We start from the raw sequence: 19,687 nt of genomic DNA, 5'->3' as shown, positions 1-19,687 counted from the left end.
CAAAAGGAATTCTGACTCCAACGAGTTAGGTGAGTGCATGTCTGTGTTTGCTCCCTGTCATGGCTCTGGCTCATGAATAAGGCAGCAGGATTTGCTAAAGTGGCAAAGGATAAATATTTGATTTGTTCTAAAGTTTGTCTATTTTGCTCTCATACATCTTCTTTTAAAAATAAGGAATTTTAGTTATTTTTTTACCCTGTTGAAGGTTATCTATAAATATATTCTCTTTAATGACGTGTAAGATTCCAGTGTGCACACAGTGACATATGTGATGCAAACATCATGTGCTGATCTAAAGCTCTGATTTAGCAAATTTAAATAATTTTGTTTAACAGGAGCTTACAGACTGAAGCATCATCCAGGCAAAAGGCAGTCCCAGCTCACTTAATTTTGGTCTGTCCAGCTGAGAACAGACCCCAGCACACACCAGTCTGTGCCCTGTGTAGTTGCTGACTTTCTCAAAATTGTGTCAAATCTCGGGTTTCTAAGATGGATGTATTTGAATGCAGTGAGAGTATGTAAATTGTAAAATGGACCTTGTGGCTTAGAGCTACTTTCCAGCTCTCACTTTTTTGACAGAGGAGCTGTTCCAGAGATGCTGGTTGCTTTCCTTACCGAGACAGAAGGTCAACAGGTATCAGAGGGTCTTGGTGGATGCTGGGCTGCTCAGGTGTGAGGATGTCAGGGTTCCTCTGGTCACCTTGGCCATGTTCCCCCTTGTCTGACCAGCTCTGACCACTGGCTTGGCAGCCTGGGTTGGGTCTGAGGTGGCTGTAGGGCAGTGTGTGCTGAAGGGACAGCCAGCCCCTCTGGCTGCAGCCCTGGGAGAGGAACAGCACAAGTCCAGTGCACAGGGTGTTGGTATTGGCAACTCCAGTAACACTTGGGGGAGATGCTGAGATTATAGCACAACTTCAGGGATACTCGGCTCCCAGCTCTGCAGCTATTGGCTTTGTGTGAGTGCAGGGCAACCCAAAAGGGGTGCTAGAAAGGCACATGCTGCAAAACAAATCTGCAATATGGAGATTTCAGTGGGGCTGAGGTATAAGCTGGTGACTTTATCTCTTCCAGGCAAACTCCACTGCTGCATTCTGTGACAGAGCTTTTTACTGAGATTTTCCACTTCTGGGAGTAGGTGACCACTCATTCCTCCACCTGCCCCTCTTCTCTCAGGCTGAGTGAGGATGTGTTTGAAGGGAGGAAGGGCTATCCCTGCCTCAGCTAAGCCCGTCCACTTGCACTTCTTGCCTGCTGGGCTGTGCTGGCTCTCCCAACCGTCCCCTCCTCTCCCTTCTGCCTTCAGCATGAAGCTCCACTGCCTGATCCTGGGAGCTCTCCTTGTCCTGCTGCTGTCCGGCTGCGGCGCCGCCACCAAGGCCTCAGCCATCGACCTGCGGACGTTCGTGGGCTGTGCCGTGCGGGAATTCACCTTCCTGGCCAGGAAACCCGGCTGCCGTGGGCTCAGGGTGACCACAGACGCCTGCTGGGGACGCTGCGAGACCTGGGAGGTGAGGCTGTGAGCTGGGGACATCCCTGGCTGGTACTTGCCCCCCAGGAAAAGCCCTCTAAAGACACCTGCCCAGTGTCCTGCTCCATGACCCCCTGGCTACCGCTGCCAGCGTTTGCTGTTGGTTGTCCCTCCCTCCTCCCGCTGCCCCAAAGGGGATGGAAGCCATGTGATGATATTAATGAAGCACTTATGTAATGCTCTTACTACGCAATCTGAAAGCCTCTTACAGCTTGAACACTTAAGGAGAGGAGGACTTTATTACTTTGCTTGAAATAAAGAAGTCCTTTGAGATTAAGAAAGAGCTCCCAATTGATGGGTAATATATGTTGTTCCAAAAAGCAAATCCCAAAAGGTAACGTCTGTTTCTAATTTGGTCCCGTTTTAAGTCACAGCCCTGTATAAATATGAAGTACTTAAGTTTTAGGGGTGTACAGAGGGAGAAAGAAAGAGTGTAAGTACATCCACACACGTCAGAGAACAAATTTCTGACTGTCTTTGCCTTTCTGCAGCTGGAAGGCTCAAGGGGCCAATCCTACTTTAATTTATTTGGGAAATCTTGAGTGACTCAGATGGGTTTGTCCACATGAAGACAAGGACTCCGCATAAGTGACCAGAGGAGGAGCCAGGGTCTGTGTGCCAGCTCTGACTCCCATTCTTCATGACTTGGTGGGATGAGGGGAAAGGCCACCAGTGGCCAGATTCCACGCTGGGATAAGGTTCCTTGGAGGGATGTCTTGACTCCTGGTTCCCCCTACTCCCAGGCTTCTCCGGCAGCTCAGACCTTGCAGCCTCTCTTGCTGTATTGCAGTACCCCTGGGGTGTAGTTCAGCTGAACCCACCTGGCTGTGGGTTCAACAGCTTCCAGAAGGCACCACGAGGTGTTTGGATGGGGGCTTTGCAAGAGTGAGGGTGTCTGCACATCTTGCTGAAATGTTGCATCTGTTCTCTCCCCTGCCACCCTTCTTGGTTCCCAGGGAGGGCTCTTTGCACAGAACAGAGGGAAAGAAAGAAATTAAAATGTCTTCTGGCTGTGTTACCTTAGGCAGTGGGCTCCCATGCCTGTGTGTGCTGCCCATTCCTGGAGTCTTTGGAAAATGGGTGTCCCTGTTGAGGAAAAACTGATTTTTCTGCAAAACCAATGCCCCTGTGATACCACGTGGCAGCGTGGGTTTCAACGCCTTCAGGCTCCCACCATCTCCTGATAGCTGAGGTCTCTGGCCAAGCTGATTTTCTCAGGAGGAACTGCAGACTTCTATGCTGGCTGCTGTGCCGAGAGCTTTCCCCACAGTGTACAGCCATTGGGATTTGTGGGAAGTGCAGCCTGACAGGGAAGACGGGTCTGGCTGAGAAAAAACCCCAGCCTTTGGCACCTGGATGCACCCCTGCTCTTAGGCAGCTTGTGCACATGAAGGGTTTCCAGCAGAATATGTTTAATGGAAAAGCAATGCTTTTGGAAGAAGGCAGCTGCTTTTGGCAGCATTTGGTCGGAACACTCATACTCTGCTGCAAACCAGCTTTTGGGATAATCTTGTCTTCCTTCAAGCAGGTTTTAATTGGAGCTTTATGCTTTAAACAAACTGAAACACATCCATGAGCCCACTCCCCTCCATGGCAGGGCTCCAACAGGCAAGTGTTGAAGGATATAGCCTAAAACTTATTTCCATGGCCCCTTCCACCTGATCCAGTAGCTCTTCTATTTACACTAAATCCCCTTGAGGAAACTGAGGCTCCAGATGTTTGTCTCGCTTCCTGCCTGAGGCCAGCATTTCCCCCCTGCAGAAGCCGATCCTGGAGCCGCCCTACATCGAGTCCCACCACCGGATCTGCACCTACAACGAGACCAGGATGGTGACGGTGAAGCTGCCCAAGTGTGCCCCCGACGTGGACCCCTTCTACACGTACCCGGTGGCCATCCGCTGCGACTGTGACATCTGCTCCACTGCCACCACCGAGTGCGAGACTTACTGACCTCCGGCCCCAGCCCAGCCGAGGAGGGGCCGAGTTCTCCCCCGGCTTCATACCCTCGGTACCTCCAGCATCCTGGAGGGTGTAAATCAGCCCAGAATTTGATCTCGCCCTGTAATTCTCCTAATCACTGACTTTTCTGGGCAGATGAGGTTTAATCCCCCCTCCTCATGCTGCTCAAAGCATGATTGCTGTAGAAACCCAGCGCACAGCCTCACAATAGCAAACCCCATGGTAAAAAGAAATTATTTGGTTTCCCTTCCTCCTCATGAGCTTTTCACGCCGTGTGACCTTTTTCCCTGCAGAGAGTGCCCATGGACTGAACAGCCACAAAGGCATTGCCTCCTCCATAACAGCCTGACTCATCTGGGGTTTAGCTTCTTCCCAGTAATGTAAGTGCAGTTACCAACACTTCCACCACCTCCCCCTCTCCCCTCCATCAGTTAATCTTACCCTGCAGTCATTCAGGAATAACAGTTAAAGAAGAAGGTCTCAAGGCCAACGAAATAGAAATAAGTATTCAGATCACTACCTTGAAATTAGGGGGGATGCATACTCAGCCCTGACTCAGCCAAGGACTTAAGCTCCTGATTAAGTGTTTTGCTTAATATCAGTGCACTTTTACAGTTAAGCACGTATTTCAGTGCTTTGCTTAATTGGAGCTATTTTGTTGAAAAAAAAAAATCTTGTCTCACAAGGGACAATTCCTGAAAAAAAAGAATAGGAGAGAAGCACATTAAATGTGCAGAACCATCTGCTTTTGTCCAGGGATTGGAGGGGAAATGGCTTCATGTGGAACCAGTGAGACTCTGCAGAGCCCAAGGCATCTCTCCTGACAATTTCCACTGTCAGAGTGACCAAGCCAAAATGCAACGATCACAGTTTGGTTTCAGCGGGCCCCTGGCTGAGGTGGTCGGAAAGAGGGGGCTTGTAAGGGTGTTCCCTGAGCTGCTAAGCTCCATGGAGACCTGCTGCTCTGAGGGTGCACACAGAGCTGGGGGACAGCCAGATGTGCTTGCAGGAAAGCTGTGGAGCGTCCAGTAGTGGTGGGTGAGACAAGTCCAGCACAAGAAAGAGAGCAGATATTCCAAAGGACAGTTCACACCTCCTCAGACCTGCTCTTTACAAACCAGGGGGACACCTGGGGGCTGCCACAAGAGTCCCCTGTGACCACAGCCACACAAGTGCCTGCGTTCACTGGTTCCCACCTGCAGGAGGACACATTCACATTCATCCCTCATTTCTCCCCTGAGCAAAATGGGAGGTTAGGTGAAAGCAGGAAGATTTGCCAAGTGGGAGAGGCCCATAGGAGCTCACAAAACAAAGACACCTTCTCAGATAGCCATTAGGAGAGGATTGCTGCTGAGAGTAATACCTGCACCTGTCTTCCCTCACTCAGTGCCTTGTCTCCTGGATGCAGTCACCTTCATTTACAGGCATGCATGCTTGAAACTTCCCCAGGTGTCCTGACCACATTGAGACATTTAGTTTAACCTCTAATTTATTAGTTAATATAATTTTTTTTATCTGTAAAAGCTGCACTGTGACTGAGTAGGAAGAAGGTGATTTTATCACCTGCCTTCTGTAATTCTGAATAGAGACTTCTGTGCCCAACAGCACCAGGAGCAGTTTTTTGCTGATGGAGAGTTTAACTACCCTTTAAAAAGTCCTCATGTTTTGTTAGAAATTGCACCTCACGATCCCTCTGATATTGTCAGCTGGCATTACAGTTATTATGGGGAACCTGCAAATTGTTCTGTGTCCTTAATAAACCTCAAAACTGCAGTATGAAAGCAATTTAAAGCAACGTGTCCCACTTTTTCTGCGTGTAGAGATTTCTCACATAGAATATGTATAAGCTCCCACAAACTCTTTGCCAGAGCTATGAACACCTGCAAAACATCTTCTTGGTGTGAAGTCATTTCCTTCGCTGAATTTATCTGATGGAGTCTGGCTGTGCTGCAGTCTCAGGATTAGAGGTAGGGTTAGAAAGTGGCAAACTTCCTTCCTTTGCAGCCAGCAGGAAATCAGGGCTGTACCCAGACACGGTGAGACAGTAGAAACCTCAGCAAGTGATCAGAACAGAACACTGCAGGGTGGGAAAAGGGTTTTGACTGATGCAGCCAGACCAGGGAGCAGAAGGCGGAGGTGGGAAGGATGTACTGACTGAAACCAAGTCAGCAAGAGGCCACTTTGAGATGATCTTTCAAGGAAGAGAGCAAAAGAGATGCTGTGGATTTGCCCTGAGGGACAAAAGTCCAGCCACCACCAGAGCTCACCAACTCATTTGGCAGGGAAGTGGTGGAGTCGCCATCACTGGATGTATTTAAAAGACACGTAGATGTGGCACTTGGGGACATGGTGGACCTGGCAGCGCTGGGTTAATGGTTGAACTCAATGTTCTTAAAGGTCTTTTCCAACAAAAATGGTTCCAAAGTTCTATGATTTGACTGGTGCACATCCGTCTTTTTCCGGCGTTGCTGGGTTCCCACGAGTAGGCACATGGCACTGACTTAATAACAAGGAACCAATTTCATTTCTGGTGCTGGTAATTGCAAATCTGGAACTTTTCCCCAGAAGTAATTACACTAGTAGGTCTTAATTCTGTCAAATTCCCATCGATTTTCATACTTAAAGTCACAGAACAGTTTGAGTTGTTTCTAGACCAGCCCACCTGCAAGGAGCAGGGGCATCTTCCACTAGACCAGGTTGCTTCGAGCCCTTTCCCCCCTCATCCAGAATGTTTCCAGGGATGGGGCATCCACCACATCTCCGGCCAGTGTTCCACCATCCTCACTGTAAAAAGCTTCTTGTCTAAATTAACCCTCTTTTAGTTCAAAAATTACTCCTTGTCCTGTCACAACTTGTGAGCAGGTCTTTAGTTTTCACATCCTTTATGCTGTAGCTGGGGGGATGTGTCCTGCTCAGAATTTGCAGGCAGTCAGCACAGCCCACACATTTCAGAGCATGAGGAGCTTCTTCCCAGGCAAACTTCACCTCCTTGGGAGCATTTTAATGCTCTTTAAAGCCACGGATTTAGATGTCATCACCCGACCTGTCCAAAGCAGTTAAACAGCCTGTCTTTGGTGTGTGTTTGCAAAGAGTGTTTGTCACAAAGGCTGTGACACCTCAGGTATTCTCTCTCCCATGAAAAGCAGTGGATTTCTTTGTGCCTCAGTTTCCCTTTTGGACACTGGCAATGATGCTACAGATGACTTTTCCTCTCTACAGTGTGTTTTGTAGTGTACAGGCTTTAAGGCCCCTTGTGACCAGTCACATCTGCACCCTGCAGTGCACTCAGTGCCTCAAGGTTATTGTAGCTCATTTAACCAGAACAGCAATTGTCACTGCCATGCAGTGCTTTGATTTGCCAAAATACCCTCCTGTTCTATGACAGCTGCAATAGTCCATTGGCCCTGGAAGCTCAGCTCCCCTGCAGTTGGTGTGCCCAGCCCTGATGACCATGACAGAAGTCAGAGTATTTTACCTCACCTTCAGACCTGAGTTGCCATGAGAAGGAGGGCAGGAGGCCTTCCTGGATGGGTGTTCCCTGCACTGACTGGATTTCTCTTTGGGAGGCAGGACAGGCAGCTCCCTCCTGCTCTCACTGTACTCACATGAAAACACCAGAACCGGTGCCCGGGGTCAGAGCAAAGCCTGTCACTCCCAGCATCCTGCCAGGGAGTGTAGCCAGCCGTGGGTATTGAGGGAAATGTGAAAGCATCAGGGCTGCGTGGAGATATCCTTCCCTGGCTGTATCCATCCAGCCTTATCCAGCAGCAATTTAGGAAGTTTTCTGCTCTGGGGGATGCCTTTGGCACCTTGCTGTTAACTCCAGACGTGTGGGTCCTGTGTTACTTCTTCCCAGATAGAGTCATGTCATGGAAAGTCTGGTGAGTAATACCATCTGCCTCTGGGGGAAGGTGAATAAAATATATTCCAGGCTGTATGCTGTGCCCTCCTGGATTGTCCTGGCTCCTCTGAGAACGTATCCATTGATAGCATACAGAGATTTGGGCTGCAGCACCTGTTTATTAGGAATAAACCCCGATATGCTTTGTCTTTGCTCTGCAAGTACTCCAGGCAGGACTGGTTAAACCTGCTGAGGTTCACGAGCTGCAGGAAAATGAAAAGAGCCTTCCTCTGGTGAAACTTTCTTTGGTCCAGTCAATGTGAGGGATGTCGTTCAGGAATGGTGGGGTTTCTAGGCTTAACTTGAAGGCCAGACCAGCTGGTCAATGAGATTGCTTCTGGTCTTGAAACCAATTGTAATAAACAGCTGGGTAAGAAAGGCATTTTGGCACTTTTTTTAAAAATTAATTTTGTTTTTTTTTAAAAACAAGATCCACATCTCTGCACTGAATCCCTGGACGACTGGAGCCAGTCATATTCTTGTTTCCAGTCCAGCAGGGTTGTCTTTCCTCATGTAACTTCTTCATCACTGTAAGCCTTTCACTGTCCCTCCTGACTCTACCTGCCCTGGCTTCTGGACCACAGGTTGCACAGCTCATCATCTTCCTTGCCAAAATGTTGGTAGGTGTTCTTCCTACCTGAAACATCCTGCAAGGTGCATGTGATTAGCAGCTGGGAAAATAAACACAACAGCACACGTCCCCAGATGGATGCTGTCAAAATACTTCGTAATACATTTATTTTGTTAAAATAAACTATGTACAATAAACGATATTAATGTGCATTATAATATACAGTAATTACATGTTTAAAAGATGATAAACTAAAGAGTACAGAATTATGTGCTGTAAATAGGAAATTAATAGTGTTTACATGATTTTTAAACTATGAAGAACGTATTTGCTTGAAAACTGAATTGGCCTTGGTTTGAAATTGTATTGTTTTGAATTCTGAAGATTTTGTTAATCTTGGAAAAAAAGACATACCACCCAAAAGTCAGACATACTGTTTTAGTGCCCATCCTTTGGTTTCACCAGCCCCACATTCCAGCAATATTGCACACAGCAACTTTTAAGAGAGAAAAATTTGGTTGCTCACATCAAGTAAGTGACTCTTTCTCCTAACTGGCTAAGACCTGACTGGTGATGAGTTAGATCCTGATTTGTGCTGAGGCCATTACATTTGCTTCACAAACTCAATCAGAACAGCTTGTTGAACTGTAAGTTTTAAGCATTTCTTAAGAAATAATTGTAAGTAGTATTATTAAGTAAGCACAAGAAGAAAGGAATGAAATGTGCTTGTCCTTGTGTTCTCAGGGGAGCAGAGAATCTCTGTGCAGTGAAATGCTTGTATTTGCCAAGTGCATCAACATCATGACACATTGAACTAGATTCAGTTATCCTGGCACTCCATCTTCCTGCTCTTCTCTGCAGCCTTCTCTGAAGTCCTCCCTGTCTCGAGGTGCTGCTGAGCCCCAGGTAGCCAGGTGTGACTCCACAGAGGCACCTCCCAGCCCATTCACCACCCTCAATCCATATTTTTTGGGTCAGCAGGGTCACCATGCTGTGCTTTGCTCTGTAGCATTTCCCACCTGGCACCCTGGGCTCACCACCTTGGATCACTTCTGCTCATGAGTGAAGAAGAATTTGCAAGTGTCTTTCCCCTCTCATATAACTTTTTGTTATTGGTTATTAATGAATTAATATCTACAAGCTTGGGGAGAGTTTGGGCTCCTTTACACCTTGCTGACAGTGCCTGCTAGGTCTGTGATGCAGTTAGAGCAGCTGCCTGTTCTGGGCATAAGTACTGGGAGAGATGACATGATGGTCACACTCTGGATATGATTTACACCCAAACTACTTTGACAGACATCAGACAAATTTTTCTACATGTTATCAATAAAAACAAATGTTGTGTTGGAAGATCTGGAAACTGTGGACTAGTGACAGCAGTTTACTCTGAATTCCTTAACCTCCAATCAAAGTCAAAATTCACCAGAGTTGGTATCAGTGAGAGCTCAAACTGATCTTCACCAAAACCACATTGAACCTGGTGTCCTGAATGGGACGAGACAAAATTAAGTGACAGCAATGAGTTCAGGGTCTTTAAGCAAAGAAAATCATATGTCTTGAATATTACACTGTTAATGTAACCACTTTCATCTTCAGCCTCATTAGTGGTTGAACCAAGGCTTTTCAGATCCAGCCTCCAAAGGTGAGATCAGCAAAGTCTTTGGATGCCCTAACTCCTTTCAGGAGTCCTCAACCAGCAGCCAGAAGGTATAAAAGATTCTTAGGCCTGGCTCAGTACATATATATAACAAGCTCAAAGCTTGTTCAGCCAAAATAAAATGTCAAGAAAGGAGGAAATATAAAGACTCTCAAACATTTTCCACATTAGTCATGTGTGGACCCCTGAAATTTTCCATTGCCTTCATGAGAATTTAAATGAAGCCAACATAGATCATCTTTGAAAATCCCACCCTACCATTATAGTTAGAAGCAGCCAAACACTGCATTATGGTCTGTACAGTCTGGAAAAGGATGGGGATCCATATTTTCAAAGTTAAAGAGACTTTTCACCACTGACAGCAATTCACATGAGTTTTGCTTGTTGCTCTGGGTTTCTGAACTAATTTTCCTCTTACAATGAGCTTCTCACTCTTTTTGCTGTCCTGGTGTGGTTTCTGGAATGGACCAGGAAAATCGATTCTTGTTCCCGTGTTTCTGAAAGCTTTAACTGAAACAAAGTAAAGAGAATTTGAAGATTTTTTTTTTTTTTCGTTCTAGTTATGGGCGTCCCCTTAACATCTTAAAATGAAATTTAAGGTTTAGGATCAAACTGACTAATTGTGGCTCTGGGCCCTGATTTTGCAGCTCTCCCCTGAAGCAGAAGTGATTCTGTTGCATTCATGGCTTCTAATAGGTGATTTTGTCCTGACTTTTTGATGCAAAAATATTTCTATTCCTGTTTTGTTTTGATAGGTGAAGACAGCTGAGATCACAAGCCACTACCGAAATCAGTGGGAGGCTTTTTCCTGCTTTCAGATGGTCTTTATTCATGAAGAGGAAAATAAACATTCATAGTGGAAATTTGTCTTCATTTTTGCAAAGAGCTAGAAGTCATCTGACGTAGGTCACTCCATGCTCACCTCCTGTCACAGCAGATGCTCCTCCAGTCCTACAGAGTTGTGAACCAACAAAACGTTCTGTTATTTCCAGATTTTCCTTTTTTAATGTAGGATAAAACACATCACAGATCCTCCTCAGGGAAAAAGAAAATACATGGAGAAAGGCATGTGCAGCCAGATTCCTGCATTCTACCTCTTTGTTTAACAAATGGTCCCTGGGCCAACGTGAGCATATGGATTGCTTTGTTGTAGAAGACAAATGTGCTTTTAGACAATCCTGGCCTGGGACAGACTGATGCCACAGAGAATTATTTTTAATCCAGATGAGGTTTCTGTATGGTGAGTCAAGAGGTATTTGCTGGGCCACCTGGGGAAAAAAGGTACAGGAAAAGGTCACGGGCTCTAAGCAAGGTATGAAAGCAGATGGGCATCTTTCATATATGAATTCAAGGGAGAGATAGGCTGCCCAGGGAAGTGAATGAGTCACCATTCCTGAAGGTATTCAAAAGAACAGAGGCCACCAACACTAGAACAGCTGGAAGAGGTTTCCTTGTAATTAAACTACAAGGACAGATTACCAGTGGCCATATTCAGCTTCCCTCACAACCTGAGCGGTGCCAGTGGGATTGAATGAGACATGAGCAAGTTGGAGACAGTTCCTTGTGAAGTGAGATTCTCTTCAGTATGAAGAAGACTGCCAAAATCTGTCCCTTTAATAAAAGTATTTGGAATAACTTTATTTCATATTAAAATGCAGGGCTATATTTAATTCTGTGTCTGTTTTGAATGGATGCAGTGCTTCAAAAGAGAAAAAAGCTGAGAAATAACAATGTCAGCTGCTGAAATGATAGTTTTGATTGTTATACTGGACTTGGGGAGAGTTCTGTAACTACACAGGGCATATATCCAGTTGAACAAATGAGGATGGACCTGAGTGGGTTTAGAGCCTCGCTTCTGCCTTCTCCCCAACTTTTCAGAGCTCTGGGAGGCACAGGACAAACTGTGGGAGTCTTTGTGGGACCTCCTTCAAGTCATGCTGGAAGTGGCTGAACTGTCCTCATTCCACTGTCCTGGTGTTTACACAGGGCTCTGAAGGGCAGAGGCATCTGTAGGTTGTTTTAATGTGATAGCAACTCTCTGATGACTGGAGATCTCTCTCAAATACCTCTAATATCTTCTTGCAGGAGTTCTCATGAAAATACTTTGGGAACTCTGTTTGAAACTGCAGATTCAGGTTAAGAACTCCTGGTAGAACATGAAGGTTTTGGAAGAGGCCAAAGGAGATGGGTTTTTTTGGATCCAACAAGCTTCCTGTAAGTTGTGAGTGCTTTTGAAATGACAGCAGACTATTAGCAAAGGCAGGTCTGTCAGGAAAGACTTTGACATCAGCTGCATTAAGGGGACATTGTCAAATAAGTTCCAGGGATGGTTTCTAACCTTTGTGACTCTTCTTGACAGTTTTCCTTTTAAGGTGAAATTGGGATCTGATTTCTAGCTCCTCTCACAGTGAGTAAACCTATCTCCTTTCACCTGGCAGTCCTTCATTGATTTTCTTTCCTTATTATTAACAGTTCTTGAAAATAACTTGAAGTTTATATCTGTGGCCTTATGCCTGCACTTGCACCATGTCTGGTGTTGTGGTTTTGCTGGAAATAAGCTTTGCTGCGTGTTCACACACCATCTGCTGCTTTTAAAAAAGGCATTAGGTATGACTTGCCAGATAGTCAATGACTCTCCTTGCATCTGCCTACAATCCCTTTCTAGAGCCTGTTGGCCTGTGCTGTCCCTGCCTCCCCAAAATAATAGTGTAACAGGGCAGATCCTTGAGTAAGTGCCACATTTCATGGACAGGTGTGTGTACATAACCTAACACAGGAATAATGTTTATGGGACCTGCATTAAACATGGCTTATTAATTTTTTTTTTTTTTCTGGAAGAAAAATTAAAATAAATGGAGTTGCAGAGGCCATTTCTCAGTGGATTGTGACCAATCTCCCTCTCTTGCAGCTCCCAGAATTCAAATTTTGGTCAAAATCAGTTTGAAAAACTTGAAATTTTACTGCCTCACAAGCTTGATGTGCTCAATTTTGTAAGTGCAAAGAAACCCCTGCTTAGCCTTAGCATTTCTTGTATCTATATCAACACTTTTCTATCTGCTTCATCTATGCAAGGATTTGTTCAGGGTCCTGCAGTTTAACACATTAGGGCAGCAGCATTTTAGCCTCTCCATCACCACTTGCTTTGCAGTTAATTTCCCTCAAACCACTGTAGCTACATTAAGGCTACAACTTCCCACTTGATTTTTGATTTTATTGCCAATCCTATGCTATTCCATTAAGATTAATAACCACCCCTTGTAGTCAGTGGCACACAAAAATGTGATTTGATTATTTGTGGCTTTCCCTGATGCATGCCAGGGTGCTACATCTCACTTTTCCAGTGTGCTCATTATGTTAGGATGAGCTCACCTGTCACTTTCTTTGAAGCTCTAAGAATACCAGGGAACTCCAACCTGAGCATTTGCATTGTGCTTCAGCTAAACCAGACTTCACCTACTTCCACCAGAGAAGTGGTGAAGTCATACATCGCTCTCCAGCAACCTATGTGAGCTAAAACAATCATCCTAATTAATTTCCACTGAAGTAAAAGGCAGCACAGTGCAGATATAATCTTCCCTGAAGTCTGTTAAAGGCTTTTTTTTTTTTTTTTGTTTCTGTTTCAGAGGACTTCTAGTCATGTTGTAAGCCTAAATATTATTTAATCCATGCCTAGTTCTCCTCATACTCCTCTAATATCTTTTACATGTTCTAGTTCAGCTGATAGGCAGTGTCCTGGTGAGGTGAACACTCACTGCTCTGCCTGGGGATGGACACAAACTCTGAAGCATGGAATGGACCCCTGCTCCTCAGTCTGAGCTGGGCTTTAGCAGCCAGGCCATCTGAAGTAAATGCCTGGGACATAATAAAATCAAACAGAAAATATGCACAAAAAGTTGCCAGCAGTGAGGAGAACTTTCTTTTGTCTGTCTCAGGTGTGGCACTACTGTGTTTTCATCCATGTAGGTGTGCAGCAAGGAAGGGATGGTGAGTGGAAGCCACAGGGTAACAACAGCAAAGCATTTGCTTGGAGTCTGATGGCTGTTGTCAGAGAGAACTGTTGATTTCTACCTGGAAATGTTTTGGGGTGTCAGAGCTGGTTTCTGTTGGTGTCCATGCTAAATGGGGGGTTGGAATTAGATGATCTTTGAGGTCCCTTCCAACCGAAACCATTCTACAATTGTATGAAATTGAATTTGTGCTAAAGGAAGAGCTCAGATCCATAAGCCTGGTCCTGATGCAGGACTGGGCACTGCACCAAGCTTGGTCCCTTCCATGTGCCTTGGGTGCCGTTCCCATTGTCCTGCTGCGGTCACTCATTGCTCCAGGCAACACCAGGTCTGGAGTTCCCTGGTTTGTCTGGTGACAGGTGTGTTGTCAGTCAGGACACTGTGCTTCCCAAGAGGAGAGGGCTGCCAGTCTCTTGGAATGGGGTGCAGAGGGGAGCAGGGCCCATGTCCCTGGGCTGGGAGGACACACTGCTGTCACTTGCTCCCTCCTGGCACTTCTGGACAAGCTGGCTACAGACACGGCTTTTGCAAGGAGTTACATCTTCAAACCTCTGTGGGCTGGCACTGTGGCTTCCTGCTTGGGGAATGAAATCCATAACAAGACAGTCTCATGGCACTGCCAGGGTACCCAAAGGCAGCTGCAAGTAACAAGATGCCCTTCGAGTTCACCTCTGAGTGTCTGTGTTGCTGCGATGTGCAAAATTGTAGGATCCTGGGAGAGGCTTTAGTGAAAAGGCACAATTTCTCCAGCAGAAAAGGGAGCTCACAGGCAGCTTCCCTTCCCTTAGGGGCTGGAATTCCCATCTCCATGCTGTTGGCTGCCGTCCATCATCTGCCACTTGTGGAAAAGTCCACTCCTGAGGACTGCAGCCACGCTGCAACTCCAACAGCACTCTCGTGAAGATGGAAAAATGGGAGCAGAGAGAGAAGCAATGAATGGGAGGAGGGAGGCTGCAATAAGTCAACAAGTTCACAACTCCACTTTGATGAGGTTTTTTACAGAAATACTTCATAAGAAAAGGATAATTTTAAGGCAATTGGATCACCTCAAAGAACTTAAAGTCAGTATGACCTTTGGTTTTATTATTTTTTTTTTTCTATTCTTGGCTGTTGGGTGAGATGTAGAAATCCAGCTGATCTATAAGGTAAATTCTCAGTTGCCATGACAATGTGTCTCATTCTTGTTCTCAGCTGGAAGAGAGATTGTTCTGTGCTGCTATTTCATGTCTAGGGCAATATTCTTTGGTGCCAGAGTTTCTTTGTTTCAGTACATTAATGCTACAACTCTGTACTTCCTTTCCCAGCTTTTGGAAACATGGCTCAGCCTGAACATTCCTCTGTAAAAATACAGTTATTTGCATTTTTTTTGTTGTAAGAACATTCCTTAAGTCTGGAGGTAAATGTTGATCCATAATGATAGCTTGGGTGCAGCAACATCCTGACGCTGTGAAGTTTCACCATTAAGTGAAAACAAACTGGAATCACTTCACCTTTGCTTCCATGTGGTTTGAACAAACTTAAGTATCTCCTGAACTAGCAAGTCTTATAAAAGAAAAGCAATTTAAAAGTACATCCTACCTATAGTGTATATCTTACATATTAGATTTCTACAGATCTCCATGTGCTTTCAGTCAATTCAGATTCAATTCCTAAGGACTGTGAATTCCTAATTTTGATCAATTTTTACTTAAGGCCACAAATTGAGTTTCTCCTGTGTCTTTGTCCATCTTTAGTTCTTTGTTTTGTCACATGCCACCTTCACCTTATTCCTAAGGCGGGGAGCCAAGCAGGAGCAGGCCTCCTGGCTTCTGTTGGTGCAGTCTGCAGCAGTGGGAACAGGCTACAAAACAGCTCTGGAGGGTTAGGAAAGCACAGAGACAGGAGTTGGCCAAGGGTGATACAGCTTGGAGGTTTCACAGAACGGAGAGCTCCTATATTTGGGTAAGAAGGACCCTTTTCTCATCATGTTCCCCCTTTCAGTTGCATGTGACCTTCATTGCCTTTCTAACCTGCTTGGTTTCACTGAACTCAGCTCGCTCTGCTTCCCAGGGGATGTCACACAAGGGTGCAGCATCTGTGGCACTTTGCACAGCGCTTCTTCTTCTTCTTGGGGTGGAAAATGGTCATGATTGCCTCATCAAAGACAGTCTTAAGGCCTTTCTGTGTGAGTGCTGAGCACTCCAGATAGCACTGGGCTCCGATCTGAAAGAGAAGAGAGAAAATGTGAGTGAGTATCCACTGATGGGAGAGCCAGAGTGAAGCTGTTCCAGCGTCTTTCTACATTTAGAAGGGAGGTGAGGAGATTACTCTGTTCTGTGTCTGGCTGCCTATGGGATGAAAGGAGCTCAGGTGGTCATCCTGAGAAGGGAGCAGGAATCAGCAACAACATAAGTGTCTCACCACATGTGGGTGAACGGGGAGCAGGAATTCCCTGCACGACCCTCCAGAGAGAGGGGGGCTGCACCCACGTTCAAGTGCTGGACCAGGAGCTTGGCCTCCTGCCTGTGCAGCTGGGGAGGCTTTAAAGGAAATGCTGGGTTGTACCTGAACTCCTTCATACACTTGGCTCTTCTCCCCTGAACTGTCCCTCTTGTGTCCTGTCTCCTGCAATGCCAGGGAGCTGCTACCTGGGGAGGGCTTCCAGCTGGTTTCTGGGAATGGGGAAGCACCATTTTGAGATGGGAGTCTCCTGTGTATGCTGACATGACACAGACACAGAGGCCTGGGAAAGCAGCCTCAGCTTATTAAGCAACACCGTGGCTTATATTATCAGCTTGTTCTGCTAATGGATGTTCTTGTTTTGAGGGCCAGGGACAACAGCAGCACCTGCAGCATATAAAGTAGACAAGGCCAGTCCAGAATCCTGCATCCCAGGGCTTGGGAAGTGCTTCTAGCCCCCTACCTTCCCAGGAGAAATGTACAATACCACAGAAACTTTGGGAGCACCTTCTCTGCTGCTTGAAGTGCAATGGATAAATGAGCATCAAGTTGTCTGTGCTTTTGTAAGGGATAGGGAGGAGTTTGACAGGAGGTGACTGCAGAGATGGGTTTGCCACATGCACCTTGCAGCAGAACCCTGAGCAAGAAACACTTGACTTAGGTGAAATAGGCAGTAAAATCTGTTTTGATACCCATTTTCTACCTGCTGCCCTGGGCTCACGGATGCTTTGCTTAGACCTTGGCCATGGCACCTGCCAGAGATCAAGAAGCATTGGGACAATTCTCTCTGAGGTGTGATTTTTGGGGTTGTCCAATGACCAGGAGTTGGACTCGTTGACCCTTTTGGGTCCCTTCCCACTCAGGATATTCTATGTTTCTGTGATTCAACTGGGAATTGCAGCAGAAGTGCAGGCTCAGGGGTCACAATGTGTGCCCAGCCTGTTTGAACAGAGGCTTTAATCTCCGTCTGGGACCAATGGGCCTTGGAGGAGCCTTGAATGAAAGAAACCCAGTGGAAAGCTGTGACCAGTGGGCTTGATGGGACCTCAGAAGAAGCTGTTACCTCCTTTGCCAGCTTGACTCCGTGCTCATAGGTGAGTGGTTTCTCCTTCATGTAAAGCAGCCGCGCCAAAGTCTTGGGATCATCCCGGAGATCAATCTAGTAGAAAGTACACAAACTCTGTAATTCCTGAGGCAGATATTTACCACAGGGGGTCCGATGCTGGTCAGCACCAGTGTGCCACGACCTTCCTAGAGAGAGCATCCTGCAAGGAGCAACTCTTCCGGGGCGGTGGCCGGCCTCCCTGGGCAGCAGGGGATTCCAGCAAGTGTAGCGATTTCTCAGCTACAAGTGATCCCAGCTCTTGTGATTCAGCTTTGTGAAATCACCCAAGGTGAACTCAGGGACAGAGAGACAGGAGCCTCATTTAGCAATTCCACAGAGGTGGCTTTTATTGTCCAGCAGCCCCTGTGAAGGGAGGACCAGGGACAAAATCTCCCTGGTCAGGGGCAGAAACAGGGGCCTTTTATGGGAAAGGCAGGGGGTGGGGTAGAAACCAATTAGCCAGCTGGGTACGGGCTACTACCATATAGAAATAAGGCATGCTGGAGGTGGCTCACTTTGCCACCATGACCCCGAGGAAGGTTGCTTGTCTCTGGGGAAAGTCTCTTTGGCCCCAGGCCTGTGTCCTCCAAGGGAGTGCAGAGGGCTCTTGTGCCAAGGGCTCACAGCCCTCCACAGATATTCATGGCTTTACAGACCCACATCAGGGCATCTGTATCACTCCTCAACTCTGGTGATACTTCAGAAACAAATTGCACGTTTACTTACTTTTTCACCTTTTTTCCCCTCAGTTTACCATGAATTATTTCTCCTTTGCAGGTTATTGGGCCACAGTTCAGAGGGGTATGGTACAGCAAAGAGCCCCACTGGAAGGGGAGGCTGCTGCAACCCTGCACTGCACCACCCAAATTCCACCCCGACAAGCCAGACACGGCTCAGTCTGTCTAACTTGAAACAAAATCCTTTATTTCCATGGAAAACATCAAAGTGAAGTATTCTGGCACTTCAAACCTGTCCATTTTCAGACTGAATGGTCTAAAGGATAATGCTTTTATTTTTAAATGGGTAGTTTAGATCATTCCGGTGTGGAAAACAAAGCCAGTGTTTGAATGATTTGCCTTTCCTATGGCATGAAGATTTTGGTTTTGACCAGAATTTGATCTGTTTCTCTAATTTGACTTAGGTTACTGTACAGTGTTCTGTTTTTTCCGTGTGGTTGTATCACTAACCTCACAGTCTCTATCCACTCTGTGTCTTGGTAGTAAACCCATGTTTAAGGCATTTTTATTTGATTGACAGATTCATAGATTTGAAGGCCAAAATAAAGGGGTTTGATCATTCGGTCTGACAATCACTGTAACACAAGCAGGATGGTGAGTCACCAGTTGTGATGTAGATGTAAAAGCATGAAGGGAGGCTACTTCCTTCCCATGTCATTTGGCTTATTATTCCCATTCTTAAAACTTAGTTTGAAGTTTAGCTTCAGCTTCTAGCCATGAACTTTGATGTTTTGGTTTTTTTTCTCCTACATTAGAGACCTGTAAGAAAACTTTTCTCCCTATAGGTGTTTATACCTTGTTGTCTCATTAATAAACATTTGAATAAAAAGATGGTATGAGCTTTGCCAGTCTGGACATCTTCACATTGGCTTCCATTCCCATGCCCTGAGTTTTCCTCTAATGGGAAAATCTGACTGAATTTCCCATGAGTTAAATAGGAAACCTTTCCAGGTGCTCAGGAGAAGCTTTACCTGTGTTCCTATGAGGACATAAGGCACGTTGGGCATGCAGACTTTCAGCTCAGGCACCCACTCCTCCTGCACGTTGTGGTAGGAGGCAGGATTCACCACTGAGAAGCAGATCAGGAACACGTCTGTGTTGGGGTAGGACAAGGGTCTCAGCTGATTGTAGTCCTCCTGCCAGGGAAGAACAGCAAGAGTGTTAAGAAGGGAGGATGATGGTAAGTGGGGGAATCAGGGTGGATTTTGATGAAGTAGTCAACACTGTCCATACTCATTCACACTTCTAAACTCCGGGGGACTGCTGGAGAGGGGGGAAACCACCCCTCACAGGCCAAGGGTGCTGATTTGTCAGCACTTTTATCCAAAAGAGCTAAGATGCCCCATCTCTGGAAGTGTTCAAAGCCATGTTGGATGGAGCTGTGATCAACCAGGTCTAGTGAAAGATGTCACTATATCTGGCAGGGGCAGGGTTGGAATTAGATGATTTTGAAGGTCCCTTCCCCCTCAATAATCCTGTGATTGTGTGAACACGTTTTGTTTGTGTGTGTGCTATCTGTGGAGATGTTGGTGCAGAGGGTGATGCTGAGCAGTCCTGCACAGTGCACAGCCGTGTGCCAGTCAGCAGAAGACACTCCTGAAAGCAGAAAGCAGATCAAATCCAGCCTGCAGTGCCTATGTGCATCACTGTGGGTGATTTAGTGTTTCCACAGGCCCTGGACAGCAGAAGGAGAGATGTTTTCTCCATGGGCTAGTGGTGAAGAGGGTGAGTTTTCAAACACTCGAATCACAGCTGTGACATGTCATGAGCTGGCTTTGATAGC

General features: G+C 46.2%; 2 protein-coding genes across 2 annotated transcripts in view; one reads left to right on the top strand and one right to left on the bottom strand.

Annotated features, from left to right (window-relative positions):
- Positions 1-1,302: 1,302 nt before the first annotated feature.
- On the top strand, positions 1,303-5,272 carry GPHB5 (glycoprotein hormone subunit beta 5). The gene is made up of 2 exons (XM_010396252.4): positions 1,303-1,508; positions 3,290-5,272. Exons 1-2 carry the CDS (start codon positions 1,305-1,307, stop codon positions 3,476-3,478), a joined length of 393 nt encoding a protein of 130 aa, XP_010394554.1. The 5' UTR covers positions 1,303-1,304; the 3' UTR covers positions 3,479-5,272.
- Positions 5,273-8,098: 2,826 nt separating this feature from the next.
- Positions 8,099-19,687, bottom strand: part of RHOJ (ras homolog family member J) — a 61,216-nt gene continuing 49,627 nt past the window's right edge. The window contains exons 3-5 of the mRNA XM_010396262.4: positions 18,876-19,040; positions 17,126-17,221; positions 8,099-15,825 (exon numbers count right to left, since the gene is read on the bottom strand). Of these exons, the coding sequence (XP_010394564.1) occupies positions 15,679-15,825; positions 17,126-17,221; positions 18,876-19,040 (408 nt within the window). The 3' untranslated portion in view covers positions 8,099-15,678. The remainder of the gene's footprint in view (positions 15,826-17,125; positions 17,222-18,875; positions 19,041-19,687) is intronic.

The sequence above is a fragment of the Corvus cornix genome, chromosome 5 (genome assembly GCF_000738735.6).
Source record: "Corvus cornix cornix isolate S_Up_H32 chromosome 5, ASM73873v5, whole genome shotgun sequence".
In the NCBI taxonomy this organism is placed as follows: domain Eukaryota; kingdom Metazoa; phylum Chordata; class Aves; order Passeriformes; family Corvidae; genus Corvus; species Corvus cornix.
The sequence above is the reverse complement of the archived record's forward strand: the minus strand, read 5'-3'. Positions and strand labels throughout refer to the sequence as shown.